General features: G+C 45.6%; 1 protein-coding gene across 20 annotated transcripts in view; it reads left to right on the forward strand.

The window, feature by feature from the left end:
• NRCAM (neuronal cell adhesion molecule) overlaps window positions 1-16,036 on the forward strand; it is a 214,452-nt gene that overhangs the window by 129,856 nt on the left and 68,560 nt on the right. For all 20 annotated transcript variants that reach the window (XR_008308695.1, XM_053256564.1, XM_053256562.1 and 17 more), the window contains 6 exons: window positions 353-537; window positions 4,678-4,809; window positions 6,957-7,100; window positions 7,935-8,046; window positions 10,147-10,313; window positions 10,411-10,558. Coding sequence is in view for 19 of the 20 variants with exons in the window: in XM_053256564.1 (XP_053112539.1) it covers window positions 353-537; window positions 4,678-4,809; window positions 6,957-7,100; window positions 7,935-8,046; window positions 10,147-10,313; window positions 10,411-10,558 (888 nt within the window). In the remaining variant the exon portion in view is untranslated. The remainder of the gene's footprint in view (window positions 1-352; window positions 538-4,677; window positions 4,810-6,956; window positions 7,101-7,934; window positions 8,047-10,146; window positions 10,314-10,410; window positions 10,559-16,036) is intronic.

Consider the following 16,036-nt stretch of genomic DNA (forward strand, 5'->3'; position numbering starts at 1 on the left):
GTGAAAGAGAAACTCAAGTATGTAGTACACCACTCTGGGCTCCTTGGAGGAAGAGCAGGATATAAATGTAACAACAACAACAACACAACAACAACAACAAGCAATAGTCCTAACAAAACAATGTTGCCCAGTCATAACATCTTTTTTTAATCTTTCAGGCAAACATGCATAAGACTATTCTTATTTATTTAGCACATTTCTATTAGGTCACTTATAAAAATATCAACATGGTTTACAATTTAAACTATTAGCAATGTTCAGCAGAATTATAAAGTTGCTAATTTCTTAATTTTGTTTGTTTCCCTCCCTCCAAACATGTTAATCTCAACTGTGTGGTGTTTTTTCTCCCCAGACCGACACCACTTATCCGATGGATTAAAGAAGGTGCTGAGCTTCCTGTCAACAGAACCTTTTTTGAAAATTTTAACAAAACACTCAAAATCATAGATATTTCTGAAGCAGATTCTGGAAACTATAAATGCATAGCAAGAAATCCATTGGGTTCTGCTCACCATGTTATTACTGTCACTGTCAAAGGTAAAGTTAATGTAATCTCATACAGCATATTCAAGTAATCCATTAAGAAAATTAAATTATAGTCAATAGAGATTGAAACACTTGATTATTTGCCTGAACTAGTTTGGCTGAATGGATTGCTCAGTCCAGAATCCTCCACTTTCCAGATCAAAAACATACCTGGAATGGAAGTATACCTTGCTATGCATAAGTGGAAGTTCCCATTGCATCACCCTGGTTTATGATTGGCCCACATAGCACAATGAGGGCCTCCATACACCCAGAGCAAACTCTTGCACAGCCTGGGGACATTTTTGAATCGGCTGGACACACTGGGATATTCTGTCGAGTGCCAGGTCTTATCTCCATACATTCTTCTAAAGCAGAACTAAAATCTGCTACTAAAATATGTTTAAAATGATCTCATGGCAAGTACTTTGCTAGTATATTCTTACATAAAACTCATTGTTTTTCTACTAGATGTGGCCTAGTATAAACCTGGAGGAAAGGATTTGGTTTGTTACTTCAATCAACATGACATTCAGTGCTTCCAACTTCCACCTCACCCTAGGCTACTTGCCATCATTATTCCTTAAGGGCAACAATGAAAGTAGAAGGCACAACTGTCAGATCTAGATTTCATATCTAGAATTAAACCTCTTTGGCTCCCTGCCCTTTCCACTTCCTTCGTGTTCCTATATCTTGTGTGATATTTTCTCCTAAATTTTCTGTTTCTCAACTCTTTTTATCACCTCTGTATCCACCGTACATTGTTTCTTTCAATCCTTGCTTTTCATCCCTCTTTCTACCTCACTTACTGTCAGCTTCGTTTAGTTATTCTTCCTTTCTTTGGTCCTCAGCAGAGCCTGCAAAAGGGGTAGCCAAGCAAGGCAGTTGCCTAGTGCGCAGCATGTATAGGGGCACAGGGTTGCCACATTTGTCAAAGAGAATTCCTGGACAAACTGTCAAAGGGACATAGACACACATTTTAAAACTCTCCTTTTCTGTCTTTCTTTTTTTAACCAGGATTTGAAAGACTGTTCAGGGGTGGAGCTTGGTGGCTGTTTTGTGCATGTTTGCATCTTCTTTGCACAAGAGTGGGTTAGGAGCTCATATAGTTTTGCGAGCAGTTGTTGGGGGTGCAGATTCTGCAGAGCTTCATCTTTTATGTTGTAACAGTAAAGGGCAGTTACATTTCAAGGCCTGTTGCTCCTTTTTAACTGCTTCTCCACAAAGGTGATACTTTTTGCTCTCTAAGAGCAGCCTTCACAAGACTGCAGGTGCTGCATCAGGCAAGGAGTGTTCTAGAAAGAAATGGGAATCCCAAAAATGTCACGAAAGGAAAAGGGGCTCTCTGTCCACATACTCACAGCTAAACCCAGAGGCCCACTGCCACTGTCACTAACTCTAAGGAAGATCTAGAAAGGAGTTTTACTGACCCATATAAAGAGAGATGCCCAGTCAACAGCACGGCTCCCAGACCAGAAGGGGGATAAGAATATGGGGCTTTTAAACATTGACACCATGTAGATAGAACTCTCTATTTTAGTGTTATAAAATATTTTTAATATTTAAAATATTTTAGAGAAATATTTTAAATAAACCAAAACAAAAAAAACCCCAACTCCTGGAGAGAAGCACCAGAAAAATTGGTAAAATTTGTTAAAGCAATCTTCCCTCTCAAATTCCTGGACATTTCATATGCAGGATGACACTTATCCTACATCCTGCACAGGATGTCTGACTCACGGACTGTCGAGGCCAATCCTAGACATGCATCTACCCTATTAAATGTTATACTTTATTTTAAATATCAGAAAATTCCTCCCTCCATGGCACATATTTTATGGTGCTTTAATTTGCAGGAGTTAAATTGAGAACCAAAGCCTTCAGTGTACAGTACTGCATGGATATTTGACTATTTACAATGTAGGAGAGGCAGGGGTTACTCATACCATTACAGATGGACATAGCTACTATATTTACCTGGATACAAGACTAGTTCCACCCCCACCCACCCCCATGTTAGAAACTGGTAGAGTAATCTTAAATTCAGTCCTTTTCCCCACTGGTATGTTTCCCAGACTATGGGAAACACCTGTATCGGGCAGCAGCGATATAGGAAGATGCTGAAAGGCACATTGCTCCAGCACCTAAGTAGACACGAGACACAAAGTACTGGAATAAACAAGGGGCACAATTTTATTTAACTTTTAAAGAACAGGAATTGGCTCACCACCCCATCCAGTGCGGTATCCCTACACACGTGCCTGACCTATGGCATAGGGCGACACACCTCGGCTCCAAGCAACCCCGTTGCTCTAGAGCAGGGGCTGCCCATCCTACCCGGCCTAATGCCAGGCCTCAGCCATAGTAGCCATTCAGTGATTCCGGGGAGCTTAGCCTGACCGAGTAGATAGTCCAGAGCAGATCTCCCTGAGCTGTGCAGTCTCTAGAAAGTTGCCCTGTCCGACCTGTAGCAAAATGCTTACCTAAAGGTGCTCACTGGTTATTCCTAACCACACTGAACCTGCCATATTATGACCATAAAGGATTAAACCCTAACTATATAAAGTCAGTACGGTCCAGAGCAGGTAAAAAAGGACGCGCACCATGTGCCAATCAGGTGAGTGCCCAAAAAATTGCTGCCTGGCTCCAACAGGCAACCAGCACAAGCCTAGACTGTACTTCAGGGAGGGAGGGAAGGTGCCTTCTAGGAGCAAACTGAGGCCACTGGCATTGGAGCAAGCCAAACGGCTGAAGCTCCACCCTCACACGGGCCGGGCGGCCAATCAGGGCCCCCAAAGCCTCATGCTTCTCACTAGGGGGCTGCAGAAGACCAGCCACGCCACCCAGTCGGGCGGCGAGCAGCATGAATCTCATACTGTGCAGGAGATGGCAATGATAAACCCCTCCTGTATTCTACCAAAGACAAATATAGGGCTCTGTATTTGCCAGGAGTCAACACCGACTCGACAGCACACTTTACTTTATATTCTAAAATGTACTCACTAAGATAAGAACCAATAGTTCCTGGGGAATGCATGCTCCTGGAGCGCATATCGTCCAAACCTGCCAACCTTTGGTTCCCACTCTAGTTTTCAACTTTCTTCCAACTTTAACCCAGGCTTCTCTGTCCAGCCTCAATTGTTGGTGACATGTTGGGTGGAGAATGATGGGTGGAAGTCAGGAATTAGTGTGGGAACTAGTAGGGATGTGCACGAAACTGTTCGGAGGCCCTTTTTGGAGTTCATCTGCACCAGCCACTTCCGGTCTGACGCTGACTGGGATGTCAAGAGGGTACACTGCCACCCCGCACCAGCAATTTTCAGCACACCACCAGTGGGGGAAACACAGCAGGGTGTGTTGTGTAGGAGCACCTTCCCTGCTCCTTAAAGGTAACACCCCCACCACCAAACCAGCCACCTGCCAGTTCATGCACATTCCTAGGAACTAGTTTTGAGAGGTCAAATTGTGTATTTCATGCTTTGGGGTGTAATTTTCAAACTTTGTCTAAGCTGCACAAATGCCCTTTCCTAGCTCTGTTCCTTAGTTCTCCTCTTTCCTTCTGTATATGCCTACAGCCCTTCCTAACTTTAAGCACCACGATGTTTCTTTAATGCATTCTCTCTCATTAGCTTCCCCTTGTTTTGATTTTCTTTGCCCTTTCCCTCAACTTCCTTCTAACTTAGAATTTTGTGGTTAATGTTTCTAAGCTTGTTGTGTACTCTTTATCTTTCTTTCAGCAACTTTAACTCTTTGCTCTCTGCCTTTTGATTTTTCTACCTCCTTCACAGGACACAGCCACTCCACAAACTGCTCTTGTTTCTGGATCCCATGCAAATTTTTAGGATCTCAGACAATTTCACTTTTCTGTACTCCAAACATTCTAACAATTATTCCCTAGGCCAAGGGTTCCCAACCTGTGCTACTCCAGATGTTGTTGAACTACAGCTCCCATCACCCCCAGCCACAATAAATTGGATGATGGCAGTTTTAGTTAGTCTGTGAACTGGAGTGTCACAGGTTGGAACCCCTGCCCTAGGCAGTTAGAATTTTGTAAACTGTTCACTAATTCATTTGATCTGAGAAGAGCTTTCCTCAACAAGGACAATAACATCTAATTCTGAATGCTGTTTTGTTTTCTTCCTTAAAACACAGCTGCACCATATTGGATTAGAGAACCTACAAACCTTGTATTATCTCCTGGAGAAGATGGTTCCTTGATCTGCATAGCTAATGGCAATCCAAAACCTAGCATAAGCTGGTTGGCAAATGGAGTTCCCATTGCAAGTAAAGACTATTCTTAACATCTCCAGAACAACATAGTATTGAGTTTTTATCTCCCCTTTAGGGAAAGGTGAAAGGCCTTGCAGGATCAGGACCCTGGGAACCTGGGAGGCTAACAAACCTGGGAGGCTAACAAAGAAAGGCGGGAGGAGGCTTCAGTGGCATGCAACAGTTACTTGACCTACTGAAGCCGACTGCTACTTACTACCCCTGACGAAGGGGGAGCAGCTAACTGTGGTAGGAAGCTTCCCCTGCACACACCCACACCCCTGAAATTTGATATTTTAACAATGTTTTCTCGATCAGGAACCTAACCCCCAATTCCCTATTGCCTCAATGATTCAATGAAGCTCTTCTCACGATTGGTGAGAAGAGCTTCTGCTGGGCTTGCGTGGATAGCAGGCTCAGCCTGCTCTCCTTGCAGACGAGCAGCCACTAGTAGCTGGGCAGCCCAATCGCACACTGCAGTGATACACAAGCAAAAAAGAAGAAGAGAGGTTAATGGAGCGCTCGCTCAGTTAACTTCATTTAAGGGGACGAGGAATTAGGCGGGCTAGCTGCCTTGGGAGCACCAGGCTCGCCTGCGAGCCCAGTGGTTCCCATGATCCCTGGCAAGCAGGCTAAGCTCCCTTAGCCCACTTTCCAGGGATCGTGGGAATAGCCTCAATATTTGCAGATTCCATATCCGCGGTTGAATCGTGGAATGGAATCCCCATGAATATTGAGGTCTTCCTGTACCCACACTTGAATTTCAATGCCACATCGCCAATGCAGGCCTTATAGTGTGCCTGTGTAGCCCAAAACCAGATTATACTGTTTTTATTTTCTTAGACAATTCAGATGGGAAATTGTTTTCTTCAAAGCTCAAAGAACTTTGTTTTCTTGTTTTTTTAAAAAAAGTCAATTTAGTTCTACTGCATTGTACAGAAAAAGAGATGTGCTCTTCTTGTGCACTCACACACTGTCAGAAAGGAAGATGAAATAACTTGAGAAGGCTTCACCTCTCTAATTAAATGGAGTTTGGGATAGCTTATATGTATCGTCTTTTAAACAAAAGTCTCCTCTTCTACACTCAATTTGTAGGAATTTGTAGTATTCTTTTGAATGCTAGGTACCAAACATACGTATTTTAAATGGTTCAACTTTTACATATTGTCAGTTAAAGCATAAAACATTTGGTTTACAGCAGGGCTGCATAATTTGGACCCTCTGGATGTTTTTGGACTACAACTCTCATCATCCCCAGCCGCCAATAGTCAAGGATGATGGAAATTATAGTCCAACATCTGCAGGAGGGCTGAAGCTGTGCAGCCCTTGTTTACAGGATAATTACGGATGTTGCTGCTCCAACTGTGAACCGCCCGGATACCTTTTTGTATGGGGCGGTATATAAATGTGCTAAATAAATAAATAAAAATGAACTCAAAAGAGTGAGGAGATTGGATGGCTCATTATGCACCATAGGGGCATAAAATGTCCAGTCTGAGATATTGTACAGATGTGCAGTCTGAGATATTGTACTGACTTACAAAATCATAACCATGGAAACACAATTTGGCTAGGTACTCCGTGCTCCAATCCACTACCTGTGTAGGCTGATGACAAAAGAAAATCTGCTGATTAGTGAGACAACATTTTAAAGAAGAATTTCATAATGTGTCTGTGAGCATAGGGTGAGTGCTGTTACCTGTACAGCCTACACAGGTAGTGGATTGGGGCATGGAGGACCTGGACAAATTGTTTTTCCATGGTTATGATTTTGTAAGCCAGTATAGTATCTCAGACTGGATATCAGGTCTCATGCCCCCATGGTATAAACATCGTGAGCCATTAAATCTGCTTGTTTTTTAGAGCTCAGTTGGAGCTGCCACATCCAGAATTGTCCTGTAAACCAAAGGGTTTTTTGCTTTAATTGAATTTCTTGCTTTTTAAAATGGAGGGTGTTGTGGTTGGGTTGTTCAATAAATAGACATTTCCCAATTCTATCCCACCCCCGCCATCCCCCCGGTACAGTGAAGAAATGGGCTATTCTGCTTCTTGCTGGCTGGTGATGGGAAATAGGTATCTTTGAGAAGTTTCCGTTCTTTCTTCAAACTTCCCCTTATATTTTGCAAATAACCATCAAATAATATTTTAATATTTCAAAACAGTTGCTCCTGAAGACCCTAGCAGAAAAGTGGATGGTGATACGATTATTTTCACTGATGTGCAAGAAAGGTCCAGTGCTATTTATCAGTGTAATGCTTCCAATGAATACGGGTATCTGCTGGCAAATGCATTTGTTAATGTTTTGGGTAAGTTGCATTTTTAATATATATATAATGGAAAGAAACGGTACATTTGTGTGTGTGTGTTATTTTCCTTTATAGCTTTAATTATTCTCAACACAAATCTGTTCATATTTACTCAGAAACATGACTCATGATGTAATAAAGGAAAAAGAAAAGGTTGTGCCATTGAGTCGGTATCGACTCCTGGCGACCACAGAACCATGTGGGGTTTTTTGATAGAATACAGGAGGGGTTTACCATGGTCATCTCCTGCGCAGTATGAGACGATGCCTTTCAGCACCTTCCTATATCGCTGCTGCTGGATATAGGAGTTTCCCATATTCTGGGAAACATGCCAGTAGGGATTCAGAACAACAGCCTCCTGCTCTCTAGGCAGGTTACTTCCCTGCTGCTCCATGATGTAATACCAGAATATATTGACAATTTATTGAAATGTTTAAAATAGTATATTTAAAAATAAATAAAATACATGATATATATTTAAAAAACTCCACTTTAAACTTTATTTAGGTTTTAGATTTTTATAACAAGCCAGCCTGAATGTCTGTTTGTGAAGCTTATTCAGTTCTAATAGCCTGAGAGAAGAAATTGAGAAAAAATAATTTTATACAGTTAAATGATTCTTAAATATTTTTATTATGTTGTTTAAAAGGTATATACGGGGAGAAAAAAATAATAAAAATAATTATATACAGTTAAATGATTCTTAAATATTTTTATTATGCTGTTTAAAAGGTGTATATTCCTTTTATTTTAAAATATATCCAATTGGCTCACAGTGCAATAAGTTCGGTAATGCCTTTTGTGATTGTTTGCTTTGCTCATTTGTTTGTTTAGCTGAGCCACCAAGAATTCTCACTCCTCGTAATAAACTCTATCAAGTCATTGCAGAGAAACCTGCGCTGCTAGACTGTGCTTTTTTTGGTTCACCTTTGCCTGAAATTGAATGGTAAGTCAGTTACAGTGTATGCATCTCTTTTTAAAAATGAATTTCATTCACAGCTATAATTTAAGCTGATGTATGTCTGTGCCTGAGCTGTAAGTGCACCTGCCGACAGGGCATGGAGGGTTCTCTTTATAAGCAGGTATGGCGCTTCTTATCTGTGCATCCCTACCCCGCCATTTTTCTGCTGCTGGTGCCTGCTCTCCAAACGGCTGCGTGGGGCTGTGGGGCTGTTCCCTACAATTTCTGCATGGCGTTGGCGTGCGAACTGGCCATTTGCGGTGTTGGTGATGATGCAAATGGCTAGTGAGTGTGCTGATGCCTCAGAGAGGCTGCAAGGAACAGCACCACAGCACTGCACGGTTGTTTGCAAAGTAGGTGCCACCAGCGGAAAATTGGTGGGATGGGGACGAGCAGGTAAGAAGTTCAGTCCCAGAAGAGGCGCTGGACTGGCTTGTGCACATCCCTAGATGTATGTTTGTATTTGGAAATTCATAGAGTAAAGTGGAGATAGAAGTGTTATTTTTAGCCTACTTAGGCTTCTGAGATCACCCGGCCTTCTCTGTGTGTGTGTCCATGTGTACCCCCACATCAACTTCTCAAGGTCTGGACCAATATGAACCAAATTGGGTACAGTTGTAGGGACACATAGGGACACGTCAATGGCATAGATTGTGATAATGTAATCCACCCCGATCCAAGATGGCGGATGTGTACATATTTGAGGTGCAAGTGGGCTAACTTGTGAACCGCTTAACCGATTTGAACCAAATTTGCTACTGCTGTAGGGGCACATAGGGATGCCCAAATGGCATGGTGTGTGATGATGTCATTCACTCCAATTCAAGATGGCGGCCACATGAACATCTGAGGCACAAGTGGGCTAATTTGTTGACTGCCTAACCTATTTGACCCAAATTGCATACAGTTTCAATGAGTGACACACACGGATGCCTCAGTGGCATAACTTGTGATGATGTGATTCATGCTGATTCAAGATGGTGGACGTGTTAACTTTTGAGGTGCAAGTGGGCTAACCTGTGAACCACAACTGATTTGAACCAAATTTGCTGCAGCTCTAGGGACACATATGGACACCTCAATGCCATAGTTTGTGCTGATGTCATCTATTCCAATCCAAGATGGTGGATGTGTCAATATTTGATGCGCAAATGGGCTAATATGTGGACTGTCTAACTTATTTGAAACAAATTATGTACAGTTGTCATGAGTGACACACAGGGACATCTCAGTGGTGTAGTTTGTGACAATGTCATCCACCCCAGTTCAAGGTGGTGGACACATACACCTTTGAGGCACAAGTGCACTAACTTGAGGACTGTATAACCTATTTAAACCAAATTTGGTAAAGTGGTAGTGAGTGACACACAGGGATACCCCAATGGTGCAGTTTGTAATGATGACATTACAAACCTGGATGGCTTTAAGAGGAGTTTGGATGACTTCATGGAGCAGAGGTCTATCAATGGCTACTAGTCGGAGGGCTGTAGGCCACCTCCTGCCTCAAGGGCAGGGTGCCTCGGAGTACCAGTTGCAGGGGAGTAATGGCAGGTGAGAGGGCATGCCCTCAGCTCCTGACTGTAGGCTCCCAATTGGCATCTGGTGGGCCACTGTGCGAAACAGGATGCTGGACTAGATGGGCCTTGGGCCTGATCCAGCAGGGCTGTTCTTATGTTCTTATGTTCTTATGACATCCACCCCAATCTAAGATAGCAGACACATGAACATTTGAGGCACAAGGAATCTTAACTTGTGGACCTCGATTTGCACCAGATTTAGTCCAGATGTAGTGACAATGAAAGGAAAGTAGGCTGATTAGTTCTTACTAGAACAACTTATTTTCTGCTGTGAACGTTCTTGTGTTGCTTTCTTGTAGAGGAAGCATTTAATTATTTCCTTTTTCAAGAACAAAAATGTTCTATTAGGGATGTGTTGCATATTGATATATTTTTTGTACCAACTTTTAAAAGTTAGAAAGCAGCAGGACATCCTGGCTGGTATTGAGTGTAAAAGCATATTTAATAATCATACCTTGTCCTAATGAATGCATAATATGAATAATATAATACTCTTTTTTACATTTAGGTTTAAAGGAGTGAAAGGTAGTATTCTACAGGGAGAACCATATATTTTCTATAACAATGGAACCTTGGAAATTCCTGTAGCCCAGAAGGATAACAGTGGCACATACACCTGTGTAGCAAGAAATAAACTAGGAAAGGTGCAAAATGAAGTTCAGTTAGAAATCAAGGGTAAGGGTTACAGAACTCAGTTACAGAACTATCATAATTATAAGTTAATACAGAATTTCCAGCGGTTAAATGTCTTAACAGTAATTTTGTGTTTCAGAGCCAACAATGATTATTAAGCAGCCTGAATACAAAATCATACAAAGGACTGGGCAAGTTTCCTTTGAGTGTACAATTAAATATGACCCCACTTTAGTAGCCACGATTACATGGTTAAAGGACAGTGCTGAATTGCCAAATGATGAAAGGTATGTACAGGATTTTGCCTTCCACCCAGGTTTTCTACAAATAAATAAAACACCACCACCATGGTTCCTCATAGATGAAATATAATTTTCCATAATTGAGCACAATACTTTAATGTATCCTATAGAAATTAAGAGGATTTCTTAATTTTAGTGTTATCAGGTAGTGTATAATACCCAGATTAAGTGGTTTCTGCCAGAGAGTTTAGCTCGGGTAATGTAGCAGCTTCAAACCAGCCAACCTAGATGCAGTCCACCAGTCACTTACTTTGATCTTTGAAGGGGCTTGACATCTCCTTCAGTGAGACAGAAAAACAAGGAAGTTTAAATAGTAGTCGGTGGGTCACTATATGGCCACATTTGGCTTATAACCCACATTACAGAAAAAAGCAAAGCATGGTGGGTAGAAGTCACTTGTCTAGTAGGGATAGATTTGGGAAGAAAGTAGAGCTGTAGCCTTTTGGCGGGTTTGGGGGGACAATCTCCACAGCTTCTGAGTTGCCTTCAAGGGCAGTCCCATGTAGAATGCATGACAATAAACAATCAAGGAGATTACAAAACATGAATCAGTGTAAGCCTGATATGACACACTCACACAGAGGCACTAAGACCTCTCTATGGGATCTGCTGAAATCTGCATGATCACTGCTATTTGAAAGCCTATGAATTAGACTGCAGTATAAGTTCCTACAGAACTTTCCCCAGATATTCAGACCTCCATTTTGGGGTCTAAGTGGGTTGGGTGGTAGTGCCCTATGTGTAGAAGCTACCACCCAAATTTTAAAGAAATTGGGCAATGGGTGATTTTTAAAAAATTTTTGAAGTTGGTGTGTCTTTAAGCTTTTTCTCATAGGGAATAATGGGGATTTCAGCAGCCTTATAGCTCCCGGGGGGGGGCGTTGCAGAGTGAGTTGTGGTGGGTGGTAGTGCCCAGTGGGTGCAAGCAAGCTACCACCCATATTTCAAAGAAATTGGGCAGAGGGGTGTTTACAATTTTTTTAAAGTTGGCATGTCTTTGTGGCAGATTCAGGGCAGAAAAGGGGTTCCAGGGCAGAAGAGTGGGTCATGTGGTAGTGCCCCGATGGGTGCCTGCTACCACCCGGATTTCAAAGAAATTGGGCAAAGGGTGATTTTTTTCTGAAGTTTGCATGTCTTTAAGCTCCCCCCCCCTCCATAGGGAATAATGGAGAATTTAAGCAGCCCCATAACTCCACTTGTGGGGGGCACTAGGGTGGCCCAGAGCATGTTGTGGTGTAGTGCACATAGGGTGCCAACCACCCCCAGAATGACAAGCCCATGGGACACTGGGTTTTGTTGTTTTCAATGTCTGAGGTGTTCTGAGAGTTGGTCCTCTGGTAGGAAATGAGAGTAGATTCTCTGATTTCCTACCAGAGAATCTACTCTGAGAAGAACACCACCCATGTGGAGCTATAAGGCTGCTGAAATCCCCATTATTTCCTATAGGAAAAAGCTTAAAGATGCGTCAACTTCAAAATACTTTTTAAAATCACCCCTTTGCCCAATTTCTTTGAACCCATTGGGCACTACTCCCCACCCCACTGTTTTCCCCTCAGAACCTCTTTTTTTCTTCTTCCCCTGAATCGATTTGGATTTGGAAAATTCGGGGACAAATTGAATCTGGGGTGATTTGGGGGGTCAGATTTGGACCCAAAACAAATAGGGGGTGATTCAATTTGGGTACAAATCAAATCTAAAAAATTGATTCGTGTACATCCCTAATTGGAAGCAGGACATTGGAAGAGTCTCAGTATCTGCTCAAGGCCTTTTCTACACAGGGAACAAGGAGGAATCAACAGGCAGGAGGGTGCTTAGCCCTTCTTTGTCAACCAAATCTCCCTTGTCAATGCCTCCCATTGTTTTTAATGGATTTTCCTCTGCCAGGAAGCAGCTCCTCTTTGCACCCAGACCCAAGGAGACACGGACACATGATACATTTTGGTGAAATTGGCCACTTTTATTAAGGGTAACACAACCAATAGTGCCTGTGGGGCACAGCAGCTGGGATTGGCGCTCAACAAGCAACAGTGCGGTCCCTAATGGGTCGGCCAATCATGTGGCCGCCCTGACCTAAAAACCCGTGGCGCTGGCACCTTGGCTCCAGGCGGCCCGCCGTTCGCGAAGGGGGTGCCCTTCTTCACTGACCTAAGGTCAGGTCTCTGCAATTAAGGCCACCCGTCTGACGCTGCCAAGCCATACGGAAGGATGTCATTTGCAGAGAGGTAGGAGCAAAGCAGCATCCCTGATCTGCCAAGCCTCAAGGGATCCGGCCCTCCTCCTTACAGCCAAAAGCTTACCTAAGGTGCCACACCACTTTTTTGCTGTTCCCAGCCGCACTGTGCTCGCCACGGCGGGCGTCAGCCCAGCTTGACGCCCCGTACGCCCCACAAACCTACCAACACTGTGGCCAATCCCAGCCGCAGGTCATCCACAAAAAACCTCATGCCCATAGGTGACGGGTGCACGCCGTCGCCTCTGTATAGAAGGGGCAGTGAAAACTTGATATCCTCGTGCGGAATGCATCCGCCGCCCTCAGAGGCCAGGAAGCGTGCAGTCACTGTGTTTACCCCCCGCCTGGCCCTATCCACCTTGTTCTGCTTGATGGCTCCCCTCCATACTCTCCGCTGGGTGATATCAGACCAAATAACGATCAGCCCTCGGCACCAGGAGAACACAACTGCCAGGTCTTGTATTATCTGCTGGGAGAGAGAAACGCCTGACTGGCTAACTAGGTCGTTGCCCCCAAAATGCAGCAGCAGGATATCCGGTGCCGGATTCTCCTCGAGGATTTCATGCAGCATGGGCAACAGCTGGGCTCTCCGCATGCCCCGCCGACCGCACCAATCTACCGTGGCCCTAGGCCCAGCTGCGTTCCCGGCTCGGCACCCTGCTCCCATTTTAGTGCCCCAAAAACCGAAAGAGTGGCCCAGTATGAGGACTCTGGCGCGCTCCTTCGCCGCCTGTGGCCCTGTCAACTGCGGCCCTGTGCAAGAGAAGAAACATGATGAGTGAGGTGTAGCAAAGGTCAGCGGTGGGGAGGCAGTGAAGAAACCAGATGAGTGAGGTGTAGCAAAGGGTAGCGGTGCGGGGCCAGAGAACTGTGAGGCCGTGAAATGGTGGGGCAGCGCCCCGTTTAGCGCACATACTTGCAGTAAGCCCCAGACCGCCACCTGCCCAGACACTGAATCGCAGGGCCTGGGTAGCCCATGCGCGCAGCAACTGAGGCTGGCCCTATGCGGAATGAATGAGAGGTTAAGTGAAGTGTGGACACTCCAGCCACTACGTAAGCCCTCCTCATCACTCCCCAGAATTGGAATTGGGTCAGGTGGCGCCCATCGGCGTGGACAAAAAGGCACCCGCTGGCCTCCCCCCTGGCCGCCAGGTAGACCACCAGCGCCCGTACCGGGCACATGCCTTGATCCTCTGCCGCATGCAAGGTCACCCTTTGGCCCCTACCCCTCTGGTCCGTTTTGGAGAAACGAAGGTGAAGCACCACGTAGGAAGCCCGCGTGGTAAGGTCATCAAATTGTAGCACTCTGGGCCGTGAGTGTCCCTGGGGAACATCTTGCCCAGCCTAAAGGCCCCGAAGAAGGCCACCAATGCAGCCCCAAAAGTGTGCAGTAGGCGTGAGCATTGGTTAGACCCCACCCTCCCTCCAAAAATAAAATCATTAAAATAATGAGCCAAAGAGCTGAGCTGGGCCTGCGGCGCAGCACCCACTCCAGCATAGTCCTGAAGGCCTCAAATGCTGCACAGGAGACGGAGCATCCCATGGGGAGGGCTCTATTGATGTAGTACCCCCCGTTAAATGCGAAACCCAAAAGATCAAAGTCGTCCAGGTGCACTGGCAGCAGGCGGAAGGCGGACTCGATATCACACTTTGCCATGAGAGCCCGTAGGCCACTGCCTCGTCGAAGGATGTGTACTGGACCGAGCAGAGCGCAGTAGGTATGCCATCGTTGACTGAGCTGCCCCGGGGATATGACAGGTGGTGCATGAGCCTGTACTCGCCTGGCACCTTCTTCGGTACCACACCCAGTGGGGATACCCTCAAGGTTGGCAGCGGGAGCTCGGCAAAGGGGCCTAAAACCCTCCCCAGTGTCACCTCTTTAGCAATTTTTCTAGCCACTATATGTTCCATCCCCTCTACGGATTTTAAGTTGCAGGCAAAACTATGGGTACGTCTGGATTGACATGGTATTCTAAAACCCCTTACAAAACCGTCTTCTATGTACCGTGCACACTCCCTATCAGGATAGTAGCACAACAGCCTCCGGAGCACTGGAATTTTAATTGGGCTGGGGCCCTTTTCCAGCACTGGCCCCATGGGCAACTGCGGGACCTTTCACCCCCTCCCATGTGCTGGTAGCCCCCCCTTCCCCTGAAGACTTTTGTCCTCTGACAATTGAGGCCTGTGTGTCGTCTGCCGCAGAAACCACAGTCGTGCCTATATTTTCACAGGGAGCGTGCACATTTCCCATTATTATTAAACTCCCAGCATACCAGGGGACTTTGAACCCCCTGGGCGCCCACAGCCGAGGCTGCTGACCCTGCTGGTGTCCTGGAAATGAGGTGACCGCTGTCTGATCGCTCGCTGACCAAAGGCCTGGCGGGCATCATGATCTGGAGCCAGAGCTCCGGGTGTTGCCTCTCCCAGGAGATCGCTGTGTTGTTAGAAGCATGCTCACGGAACGCTTGGTCATAGCGCTCCCATGCATTACCTGCAAAATCCATAAAAGCCCTATGGATAATATCAAAGTACTTAATGAGCGCGGGGCCCTTCTCGGGGTATTTTTGCATGACCACGCCCATGTAGGCCATAAACCCTGAAACCCAATTGGCCCAGTTATGCCCAATGGGCTTCCTCCTGGTCTTCTCTTTGTCTTTTCCTTGGGCCCCGTCCTTGTCAATTGGCTTGGGTTCCTTGAAAAGCAACTGGAATATGTCCATGCACTCGCCCCTCCAAATACACTTCCTTGACTGCTGGCAGGAGGTGGTCTCCCAGTGGGACTGGTACATTGCCACCGTGCCAAGCTGCGCCCATCTGGGCTGTTGCCCCATGGGGGGCTAAGGGAGAGCCATAAAAGGCCTGCCCACATGCCCCCCTCCCTGCCAGACCTGGTTACAGGTGGCATGCAGCGATGCCCAGTTGATAGGGCCAGGATACCACCCATATGGCCCAAAGGGGGAATTGTAAGGCAAGCCCCAATGCCAGGCCCCTTGAGGTAACTCACCAGCGCCATTCTCATCGCCCCCGGGGTCCCCGTTGCCGTCACCCACCACCGGTTTGGCCTGGAGTGGCTTGCTCCCTCCTGATTCAGGTGTAGATGGTCCCGCCGCCGCCTCCAGCACTGCCAAACATTCAGAAAAACCCTGCATTAGCTTAGCCTTTTTGGCAGACCGGAATGTCCTTTGCTGATGTGGGGGGACCCCAGAAGGCCCTCCACCTGCTTCGTCCCCCGC

This window comes from Hemicordylus capensis, chromosome 5 (genome assembly GCF_027244095.1).
Source record: "Hemicordylus capensis ecotype Gifberg chromosome 5, rHemCap1.1.pri, whole genome shotgun sequence".
In the NCBI taxonomy this organism is placed as follows: domain Eukaryota; kingdom Metazoa; phylum Chordata; class Lepidosauria; order Squamata; family Cordylidae; genus Hemicordylus; species Hemicordylus capensis.